Consider the following 16,448-nt stretch of genomic DNA (forward strand, 5'->3'; position numbering starts at 1 on the left):
ATCCCATGCAGTTAATGGGTTATTTAATTGTATCCTGAGCATTTGGCTGAAATTTCCAGGAATTTGGGGCAATGGAGAGCATCATCCCAGCAGAGCACGTGGCACTCAGCCAGCACTGCCAACACTCATCCTGGCGGATCATTGGGCAACGAAGGGAAACCACAGGGTGGTTTGGGCAAACAGAGAAATTAATCCCCGTTAATTAGTAAATTGGCTTTGTTACCTCCTGGTAAACCCTGTGTGAGCCGGGGGGGGACTCCACCGTGCCTCGATTCCCAATCTTTTTATGGGATACACGGCCCTTCCCTGCTGCGGTTCCAGCAGGCTGGAGGATCCCACAATGTGGCAAGAGCCTGGGTGATCCAGCCAAGCCGGCGGGCAGGGAAAACCTGTCTCCTCCCCACGTGTGCTGCGTGTGCCGGGAATGCTGGTGGGATGGGAGGGAGGCCCCGAGGAGCCGCAGTGCTGGAATGTTCCCCCTCGCCGCCGGCGGGATGGGCACGCCGGGACGTGCCTGCTCGGCTCCTGGCGTGTGTGTGATTCCATCCTGGCACGGAAACGCATCCTTGCTGGAATGCCGGGAGCATCCCGCCTGCTCCCGGAGTGCACCACCCCACTGGGTTTCATCCCAACCTTGTGTATGGACCCCCCTTCCTAAGGAGGATCCTGCACTCCTCCATAGAGGGAGCAGGAAGCTACCCCACACTGCCAGTTCTCATCTCCGCAGTGCTTTGCAAACAGTAACTAATTAATCCTAATTAACTCGTTACCTAATTAGAGCCCAAGGGCTCTCCCCTTTGCAGGGAGATGGGAAATTCTGGCACCTCAGGGGATTTTTTTTTCCAGCCCAAAACCTCCATGTTTGCTTCACACCAGCATCAGACCGTGCCCTTTGTACTCTCCATTGCTGCCAATCCAGGGAGAAAAACCTACTTTTTGGGGTTGCTAATGCCAAGAAGCCTGGAATGAGCATTTCCCCTCATCTGGATAGCTGGCACTGGGAATACTGGCATCCCCAATGCCTGCTGTGCCCACCCATCCCAAGGGAGCCCACTCTGGTGGGTGCTTTCAACCATGTTTTTATGTAAAACACGGGATTTTTGGGGAAGGAGACAAGTAGGTGGGTGGGATGAAGTGTTTCCCAAAGAATTCCCTTTTCATGTGTGTGCCATGATCTGGGACACAGGCTTTGGGAGCACTGGAAAAGTTCTAGGGGATCCCAGTGTCACCACTCAGGAATCACATTTCTCACCGGAAAATCCCAGTTTGAAACCCATAAAAATCTCCTTTTCTCTGCTGAGTCAGCTGGAGGTCCTGGATGGATCTGGTGCTGGTGGAATAGGAAGGACACACTGCTCTGTGCAGGTCTAATGGCCCCGTGGCTTTGCAGAAACCCTGTGGTGGTGATTCCAGCATGATTTCCTTCCACTGCCGCCTTCCGTTCCTTTTAATCGCGGTTGGATCTATCCTGGGAGCAAAACCAGCCTTGGAATCATATTTTTTTCGGCAGGCAAGCACTAATTTCCTTCATTTTCCAGCCTGGGATGGAGCTGGGCATGGGTTTTGTTGTTCTTTTTTTTTTTTTTTTTTTTTCCCTGCATACCAACCACCTTCCCAGGAAAGGGGCCCCTTTCCCACACCCAAGATTAATCCACCCAAAGTAGGGTCAGAAAAAAAGCCTGTAGTGTCACTTATCCCAGCCAGTCCCAGCAAGGAAAATCCCAGGAGATGTTCACCAATCCTTGGTGGATCCCACAAGCTCAGCAGTGACCCACGCCGTCTCCTCCCAGTGCAGATTTGGGATTGGATAACTCCACTCCCCCTGCAAAAAAAAAATCAGAAAATGCCTAAATTGGTGCCGAGGTTTAAAACCACCAGTTTCTTAATCACAGGGGGGAAAAAAAATCCCACAGCAGAAGTGAAAGTCCTGATGGAAATTAACCCAGCAAGGGTGAACTCAGACATCAGGGGAGCTCTGGGGGGGATCCAGGCTCTCCCAGTGTTCCATTTTTGGGTGACACCAATGCTGGGTGGCAACTTCTGGGTGTCAATATCCGAAAATCAGATAAAAAGGGAGTTTTGGAGCTGCTGGCTCAGGTTCTCAGTTGAGTCATGGATAATTAATGGATCTGGGGACCTTCCAGGATGGGGAAGTGCTGGGTGATGGGGGATCCCAGCTGGTGGGTGACAGAGCAGGGGGAAAGTGGGGAGGGCAAGGGACAGGCCTAGAGGTCCCACAGGGGATGGTGCCTCTGTCCCAGCTCCATTGCTGTGGCCAGAACCTGTTCCAGGGGTTTTGACACCCCAGGCAGCTGCAAAGCAATGTCCACTCTGTAGGGGAGACCTCTTGGGATCCCATCCCATCTCATCCCAATCTTTTCTCATTTCCCACCTCTCTTGAAGGCAACATTTCCTTTCAGGTCATCCCTCTCCATCCTGCTCTGTGACAGAACATTTTGGGAAAACATGAAAAAGAGCCTTAATTTTGTGTTTGGTTTGTTTGTTTTTTTTAAAGTAATTTTAAAAGTGAAAACTCAGAAGCTCCAGAATGAGTCCCCTGGACTAGGAGAAGAGGAATGGACGGGATTTTCTCTTCCTTCCCCTGTGTGCTGTGTCTGTGGATTTGGGGAGCTGTAAGAGACCCCCAGAAGAGCTGGGGGGACCCTGAGATTGGGGGAGACCCTGAGAGGGGCTGGAGACCCCCTGGGAAATGGGGAGGATCCTTAGGGTGATGAGGAGGTACAGGGAGGACTGGGGGTGTCCCTGAGGGGCTGTGGAGCCTCAGAGAGGGGCTGAGAGGGGGAAACTGAGGGGAATTTGGGGGTCTAGAGGAACTGGGCGGGGTGAGGTATTAGGGGAACTAGGAAGGGCTGGGATCTGCAGGGGGCTGAGGAGATTTTGGGGGGCTAAGGGAGTTCAGGGGGATTGAGGAGAACTGAGAGGGGCTGAGGAAAACCAAGGGGGCTGAAGAGAATCAGGAGTTCTGAGGAGCTTTGTGTGGGAAATGGAGGGGTGACAGCTTGTGGGGGCCTGAGAGGAATTGGGAGCATGAGGAGCTTTTGGAGGGGCTGAGAGGAATGGGGTGGAAGAGTTTTAGGGGAGAGGAGGAGATTTTGGGGGGATCTGATCAGATTTTGAGGAGTCTGAGGAGATCTGTGGGGCCTGAGGAGATGTTGGGGTGGTCTGAGGAGATTTGGGGAGGTCGGGACATTGAGGAGTCCTGGAGGTGCTGAGGGAACTTGGGGGGGTGAGGAGATTTGGGAGGCCTGAGGATTTTGGGGTAGTCTGAGGAGATTTGGGGAGGTGAGGACATTGAGGAGTCCTGGAAGTGCTGAGGGAACTGGGGGGTGTGAGGAGATTTGGGGGGGCTGGAGGAGGCTGAGGAGAATGGAAGGAACTGAAGGGATCTGGAGGATCTGAGGAGCTTTGGGGGGATCTGAGTGGAACTGGGGGTCTGAGGAGATCTGGGGGATCTCTGAGATTTGGGGGTCTGAGTGAAACTGAGGGTCTAGGGGGATCTGGGCATTTGAGGATCTTTGGGTGGCATAAGAGGAACTGGGGGGCTGAGGAGATTTGGAGGCTTCGAGGAGATTTTGGGGGATTCCGAGGATATTTGGGGATGTGAGGACACTGATTAGTCCTGGAGGCAGTGAGGGAACCATGCGGTTGAGATTTGAGGGATCTGAGACTTGGCAGGGTCAGAGGAGAACTGAGGAGATACAGGGCATTGAGGAACTTTGGGTGGGCTGAGGGAAAATGGGTGTCTGTGGAGATTTTGGGGGTACTGAGGTGAACTGAGTGGGCTGAAGAGATTTGAGGGTTGCAGAATTTGGGCAGGTTGGTGATGCTGAGGGCGTGGGGCAGGCTGAGAACAGAGGGGATCTGGGGGGTGAGGAGACTTGAGGGAACCAGAGGGCTGAGGAGATTTGGGGGCCTGAGGGAACCAGGGAGCCCTGACAGAGCTCGGGGGGCTGCGGAGGTTCGGGGAGCCCTGCCGGGATTGAGGGGGTGTTGGAGGCTGAGGGAACCGGGGAGCCCCGACAGGGCTGAGGAGGTCTGGGGGAGCTGTGGACACTGAGGTGTCCTCCCGGGCCTGAGGGAATCGGGGGCTGCGGAGCTATGGGGAGCCCTGCCGGGGCTGCGGGGAGCTGAGGGGGCCTGGGGAGCCAAGAGGGCTTGCGGGGCTGCGGACACCGGGGACCCCTCCGGGGGCTGAGGGAGCCGGGGCTGCGGACACCGGGCACCCCTCCCGGGGCTGAGGGAGCCGGGGCTGCGGAGCTCCGCGGAGCTCTCCCGGGGCTGCGGCGCTTTCGGGGGGCTGCGGGCCCCGGGGAGCCCTTCGGGCCGGGGTGCCCCAGCCCAGCTCAGCCCAGCCCGTCCCTGGGCGGGCGGTGGCGGCGGCGGGGCCGGGCGGGCCGGAGGCGGGGGCGGCGGCGGGGGGGCGGCGCGGGGCTCCATCTTCCTCCGTGCGGCGGAGCCGGCGGGACGGCGGGGCACCATGGCTGTCGGTATAGGAAGTGTCTTTTTTTTTTTACCTTCCCCCCCCTCGCTTTATTTTTTTTTTTTTATATCCCTCATCCCTCCCTTTCCACCCCCCCGTTCCCTCTCCAAAACACCTCAAAACCCCCCGAAACCCCCCTCACCCCGGGGGCGAGCGGGAAAAGGGGGACCTTCACACACTCCCCCCTTCCCCCCCCCGCCCCCGCGCTGCTTTTTATTCATTTTTCATCTAAATCAATATTTTAAAAAAATTTCCCTCCTTTTTTCCCCCCTCACCCCCCCCCTTCCCCCTCCCCTCAGCCCTGCAGAACATGGCGTCCCCGTCCTAGCGTTTTAAAAATAAGCCGGGGCTGCCATTTTTGTTTGCCTTTTGTCTGCGAATTTTAATAAAAACGTCTGAGAATGTGGGAGAGGCGGCGGATGGAGGGGGGGTGGGGGGAGCACCCAGCCGGCCCACCCCCCCTTCCCCAAACCCCCCCTTCCACCCCCATCCCCCGGCCTTTTTGTCTGGCAAAGCCCCCCCCCCCCCTCCGCAAATCCCCTCCCAGGTTGAGGATTTCAACTTCACTTAACCAAACTTCGCCTTTTTCCACCTCTTTTTTTTTTCATTATTATCATCATTATTCCGCCAACCCCCCTCCAAGCAGGAAGAAGAAGGAAAAGAGAGAGAAAAAAAGGGGGGAAAAGCGGGGGGAGCATCGAGGAAAATACCCATTTACCAGGATTTTCCCTTTTTCTTTCCCTCTGGATGGTCTAATGGAAAAGTTAATTGCAGCCGAACGTACCTATTTTTGTGGATGTTGCATGTTTTGGGGGGGGGAGATTTGCTTTTTTAATGCATTCTTGGCTTTTTTTTCTGACTTTTTTTGCTTACAGGAGGTGGCAGAAGCAGCGCAGGGGCTGAATATTATCATTACCATCATCATAATCACCATTATTATAATTTTCACCATTTTAATTCCTTTTCTCCTTCCTCTTCTCCTCCTTTTCTTCGCTGTTTTCTGCATTAACTGGTTTTGTCTAGAAAAGTGGTCTCGCTGGCTGGAAGGTCTAATGGAGGGGGGAGATATTTTTTTCATGGCGTTTTTGGCAGGAATGCGGCAGCTTTAGCGAGGGACCCAAATTTCTGTGGCTGTGTCCCAGAGGTCTGTCTGTCCCTCTCCAACATATATTTAGCCATATACTATTTATACATCCATAATCTCCCGGCCACGTCGGGGGGCCTGGGGGGGGGAGCTTAGAGCTGGCGTGGCCACAGTGATGGATTTGAACCCAGGAATGATGAATTCGATGATTTTGATTTCTTTTTCTCCCTTCAAGGTTGGAGGATGCTCCTTGTTGGGTTATTTTTCCCCCCCAAGCCTGCGGTCCTTCGGATAGCAGCCGGGTTTTTTAACCTGGGGAGGATGGAGCAGGTGAAAGCGGCTTCGAGCCTGAGGCCTTTGAGATTATAAAGTGATATTTTAGCAGAGAGGTAAAAAAGTTTTTTTAAGTCCCTCACGGCGTGCGATTTGCCAAGAGGCGGAGGGTCCAGGGCAAGGGGATGGATTTCACCCCCAGTTTTCCAGCCAGCTCCCCATCCCTCAGCTTTCCCAACACCTCGGGGGGTGAGCAGGGCTATAAAAAAAACCCACTATTTTTTATTTTTTTTTTGTTTTTGTTTTGTTTTTATTTTCCTTTTTTTTTTTTTTTTTTTTGTTGTTTTCTCTCTATTTTCAGGCAAAACCCCACGTTCCCACGGGTCGGGTAGGTCGGAGCCGCTTCGCTTTTGTTCCTCCGCTGTGGGATCTCGCGCGCCGGGGGCTGGCGGGGGGTTCGGGGTGTGTGAAGTTGTCCTCCTCCTTGTCCCCCCGTAGAAAAACGCCCCACGTGCAGCACCCGGTCTCAGCTAGAGCTGGAGATGGACGCGGATAAGGGGAAGCAACGCCAGTACTCGCAGAGGTGGGCATGATGGCTGGATGGAGGGGGATCACAGGGAGGAAAAGAAAAAAACAAACCAACAAAAAAAGCCCTGCTTTTGTACGTTTACAGCTTAAAATAGCATCTAATGCAACGGTGTGCATGCATGTGATGATGTGTGTGCTTATGAAAATAATATATATATATGTATGTGCACACCAGCATCCAGGTATTATATGTGTATATATGTTTCTATATAAGCGGGGGCATGGTGTTTTTTGGGGGTATTTTGGGGGTGTGAGGGACTCCTTGCCTACCCCCTCTGCAGGGAGGGGACCCCGCTCCCAGCATATGTGTGGACCCCTTGATACAATATTTCCCTTTTAAGTAATGTGCCTTTATATGCGTAAAATAATAACGTTCACCCTCAACCCCCCCACCTTCTGCTTTTTCCCTTCAAAATGTGGATTTTTGGTCATTGGGCGCGATGTCAGGACAAGTGCATGTTGGATTCGGTGCTCTCACTCCCTCCTCGGGGTGATCCCCTGCCTGTGCCTCGGTTTCCCTGCGTGCTGTCACCCAGGGGTGACCCCCCCGTGCTGCTGTGGGTGGGCATTTGCCCCAGGCTGATTTGCGGTGCTGCCTTTGCCTTGCAGGGTGCCTGGCTGGTCTCTTTAGGGGGAGGTGGATGTATTTGAGGTCTGGGGGAGCAGGGCCCCCTCAGGCTGGGGAGTGCTGTGTTTTGTGGGGCATGTGTGCCCCGTGTCTGGTGTGTCACCTCATGGGCTCTGGGTCTCCCTGCGGGCTGTCCCCGTGTCCCCTCTGCTGGGTCACTGGACCCAAACTGTGGATTTGGGGTCACACTGCCTTGGTCCCCATCCTTTGGGAGTGCTGCCACCCTGGTGCCCCCTCCTCCACCCCCGAGTTGGGCACCGTGTGGGGGTCTCCAGCGTGGCTTTGCCTCCCCTCCCGCTTGCCACTGGTGCTTGGTTCCTCACCCTGCCCCGTGCACCCCTTTTCCTGCGCGGGGACCCTCGGTCCAGGCTGGGGGCTCATTTTGGGTTGGTTTTGCTGGAAATGCAGAAGGAGAAGCCCCAGCCCAGGGCCCTTCGGGGGGCGGAAGCCGGGGGTTTAATTGGTTCCATCTTGGGTGAATTCTTGTGGCGTGCAGGCCACCCCCTCCCCGAGCCACAGGGGGCTCGCCCGGCGTTCCTGCTTCGCAGCCATGCCTGCCTTCTGCCCCCTTCGCCCTGGGCTGAATCCTTCCTGCATGAGGACACTGGGCAGGAGGGATGTGCGTTCCCTGAGGATGGTGCTAGATGCTGCTTCCTACCCTGGTGGCTTTGGGACGCAGGTTTTGTGGATGGGCGCTTGCTTTCCCTCCAAAACTCCTCCTGCTCCAGGTGAACCCCAGGGAAACTTGTTCTTAAGAGGAGACAGCAACCACGGCCTTGTGTTTTGGGGGGGAAACTGAGGCATGGTGGAAGGCAGAGCTGGGTTCCCTGGTTCAAGGAGCATCCCTGGAGTGGGCTGTGTTGGGAAGGACGTGCTGGGGTTTGGTGGGGAGCGCTCAGGGTACATCCATGCCCCGGCTCGGTTCTCCCCGTGCGCCGTCTCTGGCCGCCGCCGGCTTTCCTGCACTCGCCGCTTGCCATGGGGGTGGGACCTCTGCCCTGATGCTCTTGCTGGGATACTTGGGGACACCAAACTCGCTGTCTTGCTCGCTCGAGGACACGTTTAGCTACCAAGTGCTGCTCTGATCACCCCGAATCCCTCCCCTCTCCTCCCAGACCCCCCACTTTCAGGCTGTACCAGGTTGGTGGTCGCTCACCGGTCCCTGGGAGCTGCCCCTTTTCTCTCGGCGGTGGCGTGAAAAGAAATCTCTTGTTTCTTTTTATTTCAGCGAAGGCGAGACAGAGAGGGCTGCCAAGGTAGAGGCGTTCCCTAGAGAACTGTAGCTTGACTTAGCGGCAGTTGGGTAGGAAGTTGGAAGGCTCTAGTGAGCTCGTGCCCACCCGTGCCATCATCTACCTCCCATCAATCTGGAGCCTCAGCGACACGTCTCCCCAGGCAGCTGCGCCCACCTGGCTCCAGAGGCCACCCTGTGAGTACCAACCACCGCCGACCCCGACGGCCCCGGCACCGCCGCCCCCTCGCTGCCACCGCCCCCGCTCTCCCCTCGCCACCCCCAGCCCTGGCTTGCCGGCTTCTCCCGCTCTTCCCTCCCCGTGGGTGCGGAGGCCTGGAGGATTTTGGTCTCTTTTTAGGGTGCTGCTGCTTCCCCCCTTGGCCCGGCTGAGCGGTGATGCCGGGTGCTGTGCTGTTCTGGGGAATTTGGGTTTCAGCCCATGGTTTTGGGGCTCCGTGCATCTTCCTGCTTTGCTTTTCCCACATCCCTCTCCTCTGGCTGGGCTGCTTGGGTCTCCACCATGCTTTGGGCACCCACCTTGTCCCTGGGGATAACCTTCGACAACCCCTCAGCAGCCAAATCTGGTGCCTGTGGAGGATGTCAGGGGCTCTTCCCACCATGGTTTGGACCACAGGACCCCAGGCCACTGGAGATGTTACCCAAGAGATGTTACCCCCTGCCCAGCCAAAAAAACTGGGGGGGCACAGAGAGCCCTACCACCCTCCCGTGCCCTGCAGAGCTGGGGGGAGACGTGCCGCAGCATTCCCTACCCTTCATAATTTCCATTTTAATGGATTTGCTTTTTTTTCCACCTTTGCTGCATGTCAGCTTCCATTTTTCATAGTTAGCTGAGAATAGAGAAAAAGGGAGTTTTTATATATATATATATATATATATACTTTTTTTTCCATCTGCCTTCTTCCCCCTCCCACTCCGTTTCCCAGCCCCAGAGAACGGGACGCCGCTCCCGACGAAACACTGCACAATTTGTAACATTAAATCGGGACAGGAACAGGGATTTTTATAATTATTTTGGCAACGCCGACCATTTCTTCCCTCTTGTTCATCCAGCTCCGAGTGTGGTGGTTTTGCAAATAATTTCTCATTTCTTTAGTAAGCCCTCCTCAGGTGGGGGTGGGGAAACACGTGATATTTGTGCTTTTCTCCCCAAAATACCCTTTGTGCCTCTCCAGCTTTGCAGGAAGGATCCTGGGACCGATGTAGGGTTGGTGCTGTGTCCTGGTGATGGTTTGGGGGCCACACTGGTGGCTTTGATCTGTCTGGGTGCTGCTGCTGGCTCCGCTGGAGCCCGGCGTGCTGTCGGGACAGGGAGGAGGATGGACAGATGGACGGATGGGAAGGACAGAGGTCACGGGGCACCTGCTGAGATGGGGGATCAGCTCCAAAAAACCCTTTTCTAATCATAGCTCCAGTTTCCTGTTTTCCCACGGCTGCTCTGGGCTGGGGGATTGCTGCCGGGGTGCTTGGTCATGCCTGGGGGGCTCTGGGCCCTCCTGCCTGAGCTCCTGCTCCCTGCCTGTCTCTGTACAGGGCATTCCCTGCTGCCAGCTCTGCTTTTGCCCCTGGTTCTCGGTGTCCAGCCCCTCATGCTGGCACTGGCATCCCTCATCCCGTGCCCATCATCCCAAGAGATCTTATATATGTGTGTATATACACACACAGACACACACGTAGCCAGTGGGTAAATGCACGCTGTGGGCGGCCTGTGGGTACAAATATAATCACACAAAGGAGCTGGCAGCGCCTGCGTCCGTGCTTGGGAAGGTGCATTTAACATCCCCAGCGAGTTCCTGTTCTGTGGTTCCCCCTGTGCCACTGGGATCTGGACCTGTTGTCACTTCCAAACCCTAAAATTCGGTGCTTGAGCAGCGGGAGGTGACCTGGAGTGGTTCAAGACTGGGAAGGGGAATTCCCAAAGCTGATGCCTGGGTGGTGTCCTGGGCAGTCTGTGGTGTTGAGGTCTGCCATGGGAAATTGCTGCCATTCCTTGATACCCTGGAGCACACCCCATCCTGTGCCAGGCTGCTCTGTAGTGCAAGGGGCAGGTGGTTCCTTCCTCCCTGCCTTGGTTTCCTCCCAAAATGGGCACGGTCCATCCCACAGCTTCTTCAGGCTGGGGCAGCTGCTGGGATGTTACATTCTGGTGGGACCAGGATTCCCTTTCTCTGGGTGGTGCCCACCAGCCTATGGGGAGCTCAGAGCGTGTTTGAAACCTGGGGCAGCAGGTGTGAGGAGGAAGAGGAGGAAGGGTCATCATCCCCAAATCCTGCCACCCCCAAAGCTTCTGGGGATGCAGGTTGCTGGAGGCATCGCTCTAGTTTCTCCTGGATTCCTTGCCATGGCCTGGTTTATTTTGGAGCCTGAGCTCCTGTGGGATCCCCTCCCATGCATCCCATCAGGATCCTACAGATGCTTACCCTCGTGCCCCATAATGGGATTTGCTGGGGTGCTGATGCCTGGTGATGCTATGGGCTGCTCTGCTGGGATCATCCTCTTGCTGCCTCCTTCCAGCTGTTTCCCATTACCCAAAGATGGATTTAGAATGAATTTTCCCAACACCTTCAAGCGTCTCCATAAATCTCCCAGCCCTGCTGGTTCCTGGTGTTCCTGTTGAGCTGCTCCTGGGTGTCACAGGCACTTCACTTGGCCTTGGAGGTGTATTTTAGGGGGATTCAGCTGGGCTTGCTGTTGGGTTCAACGTGCTACTGTGCTCACCCTCTTCCATGGCAGTGTCCCATCCACCTCTAATCCCTTCCTGGATGGGAGAAATACTTCCAGAGCTTGGGAGACTTGGGGGTTTTCCCCAAATTTCAACTTCCTCCTTTTCCAAATCGTGTCCTAGTGCACTCCCCAGTGTTTTGTGGTCTTTGAGCAGGCAGGTGCTTGGTGTCCCCCTGATCCTACAGGAATTTTCATTGGGGAAGATGCTTGGGGGGGGTTCCCCAGTCCTGCCCCCCTTGCCAGCTCCCTGCCTTTGCTCATAGTTTGGGTCTTGCTTCTTGGGGGGGGTGATGGTTTGTTTTGGGGGGTCCAAGGTGGAAGGGCAGGGGGACATGTGGCAGCCAGCCGTGTCCCATAACCGCCCCCTCTCTCCCCAGGATGGCGGAGCCTCGCTTCAACAACCCCTACTTCTGGCCTCCCCCCCCCACCATGCCCAGCCAGGTAGGACCCCTGCCCTGGGATTCTGGGGGGAGGGAGGATGAGTGGGTGTGGAGAACACTGAGAGGGGGAGGCTGGGAGTCCCAGGGATCCCAGTTCCTCTGCCCTCACCCACCTGTCTGCCTTCTGCCCCCTCAGCTGGACAACCTGGTCCTGATCAACAAAATCAAGGAGCAGTTGATGGCGGAGAAGATCCGCCCCCCTCACTTGCCTCCCACCTCGGTGGCCTCGCAGCAGCCCCTCCTGGTGCCCCCCTCTCCTGCTGAGAGCAGCCAGTCCATCATGTCCCTGCCAAAGCTGCAGCAGGTGCCAGGGCTGCACCCCCAGGCCGTGCCCCAGCCTGACGTGGCCCTGCACGCCCGGCCGGCCACCAGCACCGTCACAGGTACTGTGACACTGGTCCCGCCGCTCTGGGGGGCAGAGGGGGATGTGGGTCCCTTCAAAACTAATGCTCTGTCCCCTTGCCCACCAGGGCTGGGGCTGGCATCCCGTGCACCGGCCGTCAGCACCTCGGAATCCAGCCCGGGAACAGGGACCACCACGCCCTCGACCCCCACCTCCACCAGTCAGAGCCGCCTCATCGCCTCCTCGCCCACCCTAATCTCAGGAATCACCAGCCCCCCCCTCCTCGACTCCATCAAGACAATCCAGGGCCACGGCTTGCTGGGAGCGCCCAAGGCCGAGCGGGGCCGCAAGAAGATCAAGGCGGAAAACCCTTCGGGGCCGCCGGTGCTGGTGGTGCCCTACCCCATCCTGGCCTCAGGGGAGACGGCCAAAGAGGGCAAGACGTACAGGTAGGCACCCCCCCGCCCGCTGTGGGGGCCGGGGGCCATGGCGGGGAGCCCCCCCACCCCAGCCCGGTCCCTGCGGGGTTCTCCCCCACACCCTCCAGGTGTAAGGTCTGCCCCTTGACGTTCTTCACCAAGTCGGAGATGCAGATCCACTCCAAGTCGCACACAGAGGCCAAGCCCCACAAGTGCCCCCACTGCTCCAAGTCCTTCGCCAACGCCTCCTACCTGGCCCAGCACCTGCGCATCCACCTGGGCGTCAAACCCTACCACTGCTCCTACTGTGAGAAGTCCTTCCGGCAGCTCTCCCACCTCCAGCAGCACACCCGGTGAGGGCCCCGCCCCGGGGCTGGGGACACTTGTTCCTGCTGGCCAGGGAGGGGCACCCCACACCCACCAATCTCTCCGGACATCCTTTATATGGCCCTGCCCTGCTTGTGGGTCCTGCTGCCATCATCTCCTTCATCATCATCCCCCATCATCTCCAGCACCTTCATGGTTTCCACCACACTCATCGCTCCCACTGTGCTCGTTGATTCCCCCCCACACTGGCTGTCCCCATTGCCTTTATCATCCCCACCACACTCATCATTTTCAGCACTTCCATGGGCTCCTCCATGCTCATCATCTCCACTACCTTCATCATCATCATCCCCACCATGCTAGTCTGACACCACAGTCTTCATTATCCCCACTGTGCTCAACATCTCCACCACCTCCCTAGTCTCTGGTACCTCCATTGTCTCCACTACCTTCTTTCTGACCACCTTCACCATTGCCACCATGCTCATCATCCTCATTACCTTTATTGCCCCCACCATGCTCAGCCATCTCCACTGTGCTTTTCCCCACCACTTTCTTCATCCCCACCACCACCACCCCATGCACCCACCATCTTCAGCTGACCCCACCATGTCATCTGTCCATGCACGCCAGTCCATCTCCTCCACACTCACCAGTTTCCAGCACTTCCATCCTCTCCCAATCCCCATCTCTCAGCCCCGTGTCTCCCTCCCTTCTCCCCTGTCACCTCCTGGGGCACAGATGTCACTGTGCCCACTGTAACCCTGTGACCATGTTCACAGGGGTCTGAGGATGAGGGAAGAGACGAGGATCTGACTCCATGTTTCAGAAGGCTGATTTATTATTTTATGATATATATTGCATTAAAACTGTACCAAAAGAATAGAAGAAAGGATTTCATCAGAAGGCTGGCTAGGAATAGAAAAAGAAGGAATCATAACAAAGGCTTGTGGCTTGGACTGTCTGAGCCAGCTGGGCTGTGATTGGCCATTAATTAGAAACAACCACATGAGACCACCCCAGATGCACCTGTTGCATTCCACAGCAGCAGATAACCATTGTTTGCATTTTGTTCCTGAGGCCTCTCAGCTTCTCAGGAGGAAAAATCCTAAGGAAAGGATTTTCCATAAAAGATATCTGTGACATAACCCTCCCACCCCATGTCTCCCCCTCTTCTCCCCTGTCACCTCCTGGGGCACAGATGTCACTGTGCCCACTGTAACCCCCACTCCAGTGTGGGATGGGGTTGGCGCTGGCACTGTGGTGGGAGGGGAGGTGACAATGACAACGTGTGTGTCCCCAGAATCCACACCGGCGACAGACCCTACAAGTGCCCGCACCCCGGCTGCGAGAAGGCCTTCACCCAGCTCTCCAACCTCCAGGTCGGTGTGGGGGGCCCCGGGGCAGGGGGCACGGGGTCACCGTGGTCCCCCCCTGACTCCCTGTGTCCCCTCAGTCCCACCAGCGCCAGCACAACAAGGACAAGCCCTACAAGTGCCCCAACTGCTACCGGGCGTACACGGACTCGGCCTCGCTGCAGATCCACCTGTCTGCACACGCCATCAAGCATGCCAAGGCCTATTGCTGCAGCATGTGCGGCCGTGCCTACACCTCGGTGAGCACGGGGGATGCCCCCAAAGGTGCCCAGAGCCCCCAGCCCCCCGCTCACCCCCCCCTGTGCCCCCCACAGGAGACCTATCTGATGAAGCACATGTCCAAACACACGGTGGTGGAGCACCTGGTCAGCCAGCACTCGCCGCAGCGGACGGAGTCACCCGGCATCCCTGTACGGATCTCCCTCATCTAAACGGGGAGGGGACAGCACCCCCCCAGCATGAGGAGGAGGAAGAGGAGAGGGAGGAAGAGGAGGAGAAGAAGGAGGAGGAGGAGGACGAGACCCCCAGCGCCGCGGGCCACGCCCGGGCCGTGCTCCTGCCCGGCTCCCGCAGGTTTGGTGACATCCAAAGACGGTTTCAGAGCACTTTGAATCTCTGCGGTTTGGTTTCTTTGGGGGGGGGGCAGTGGGGTTGGGGGTGTCCCCCCTGCCAGGCCCCACCCCCCATTTTTGGATACAAATATATATATATATATATATATTTATTGGCCAAGAACTTGGTGCTGCTAAAGACCAGAAATTCACCCCAAAAACGAACCGTGGATGGAGCAAAAAGCAGCTGGGGGGGTGAGGGAAAGTCCCACCACCCCCCCCCCACCCCCCCCACAGACTCTGGGCCCAAGCGCCTCCATTTGGGGTTGATTTTTAACCATTTTGGGGGTTTTTTGTGTTCTTTTGGGGTCCCTTTCGAGGGCGAAGCCGCGGGCAGAGCTGCGTCCCCCCGGTGCCGGCCCCCCCATTCCGCAGCCCCAGTTTTGGGGGGTCTGGGGGTCCCCCTGCTTTGCCTTGTGCCTGCCTGTACATACCCCCTGTATAGAGCCGGGGGGCACTCCCCCCAAACTCATCTATATTCTGTACTTTTTGGTTCATTTTGGATATTAACTGTGTTATTTTTTATACACTTTTTAAGCCTTAACTCAGCGTTTCTTTGGGGTTTTTTGTTGTTTTTTTTTTTTTTTCAGGGTGTTTTATTTACCTTTTATTAATTTTTAACCCCTCTGTTATTTTTTACCCCTCTCCCTATTATTTTTCCCCTTATTTTTTACCCCCCCATTATTTCTCCCCTCAATGTTGTACGATATCAATATTGTAACCTTTTTTGTCAGCATGTTAATACTGTGTAAATATGCCTCTTATACACTTAGCCCCCCCTTTTTTCTTCCCTTCCCCCAAATTTTGGGGCTTTTTTATTTTCCTCGCTGCCCAGCCAGGCCAGGCCTCCCTAGAGCTAGTTGGTACCTTATTAAAAAAGGGAAAAAAAAAAAAAAAAAAAAGAAAAAAGAGGAGAAAATGGACAAAAAGTTGCCCCTGTCCCTGTTGTTGCCACCCCCTGTCCTGCATTGTGGTTCCTGGAGAAGCTGGGCGGGCCACGGCCTCACAGCGTGGAAAAGGAATGAAACCCCCCCAGCCCAGCCCCTTTCCAAAAAAAGAGAATAAAAGAGAACAAAAAAAAAGACCAGAACGGGAATTAATGAAACTGGGGGGTTGTGTTTGGGGGGAGGGGACTCCTCTGTGGGGACATCTGGGGACACAGGGGGGGCCTGGTCCCTGTGGGGCTGCAGGAGGGGAGGGTGAAGCTGTGGCTCATCCTCAGCAGGGACATTGTCCCCAGAGGTTCCCCAGGGACAGGGGTGGCACAGAGCTCCTGGTCCTGGTGGGGCTGTGGGTGACCCAGTGCTGGGGACAGCAGCTCTGGGGACAGCTCACTCTGGCCACCACTGCTGGGGACACTTCACCATGGCCACGGCTCTGGTGAGACCTCGCTGTGGCCACCTGGGGACCCTCCAGGCCCCTGTCACCACCTCCAGGGACACCTCATGGTGGCCACAGCTCTGGGGTCAGCACAGAGCCCCAGGGCCATGTCACAGTGGTACCATGTCCATGGTCACCAGCTCCAAGGATCTGTCACCACCGTGGCCACGGCTCTGGGGACACCTCACCACTGTGCTTATCACAGCATTGTGCTTATCAGCTTTTGGGACACTCTTATCAACATCAGTGCTTGGGGACACTGCACCATGGCCGTGTCACAGCCACCGGCTCTGGGGACACCTCAGTACAGGGGCTACATCCAGGGCCCCCTCTCCAGGCCCCTCAGCTCCCAGGATGTGTCACAGCCCCAGGACAGCTGCAGGGCCATGCCACCACCTCCCCGACCTGGGGACCCTGTGTCCCCCTAAGCACTGGGACTTGGGGGTCACCTGGAGGTGTGGAGGGTGCCACTGTCACCACAGTGATGTCCCCACTTCCAGCT

The 16,448-nt window shown here is 56.4% G+C and overlaps 1 protein-coding gene across 1 annotated transcript; it reads left to right on the plus strand.

The window, feature by feature from the left end:
- Positions 1–5,007: 5,007 nt before the first annotated feature.
- LOC139600826 (zinc finger protein 362-like) lies at positions 5,008–15,650 on the plus strand. The gene is given in 11 exon segments (XM_071449313.1): positions 5,008–5,782; positions 5,785–5,820; positions 6,220–6,246; positions 6,357–6,441; positions 11,428–11,491; positions 11,627–11,873; positions 11,961–12,282; positions 12,381–12,605; positions 13,883–13,961; positions 14,036–14,194; positions 14,270–15,650. Coding segments are annotated over 11 exon segments (1,383 nt in total). The 5' UTR covers positions 5,008–5,760; the 3' UTR covers positions 14,387–15,650.
- Positions 15,651–16,448: the final 798 nt, after the last annotated feature.

This window comes from Agelaius tricolor, unplaced genomic scaffold, assembly GCF_023055355.1.
Source record: "Agelaius tricolor isolate 1412-34295 unplaced genomic scaffold, bAgeTri1.0.p SCAF_28, whole genome shotgun sequence".
NCBI lineage: Eukaryota > Metazoa > Chordata > Aves > Passeriformes > Icteridae > Agelaius > Agelaius tricolor.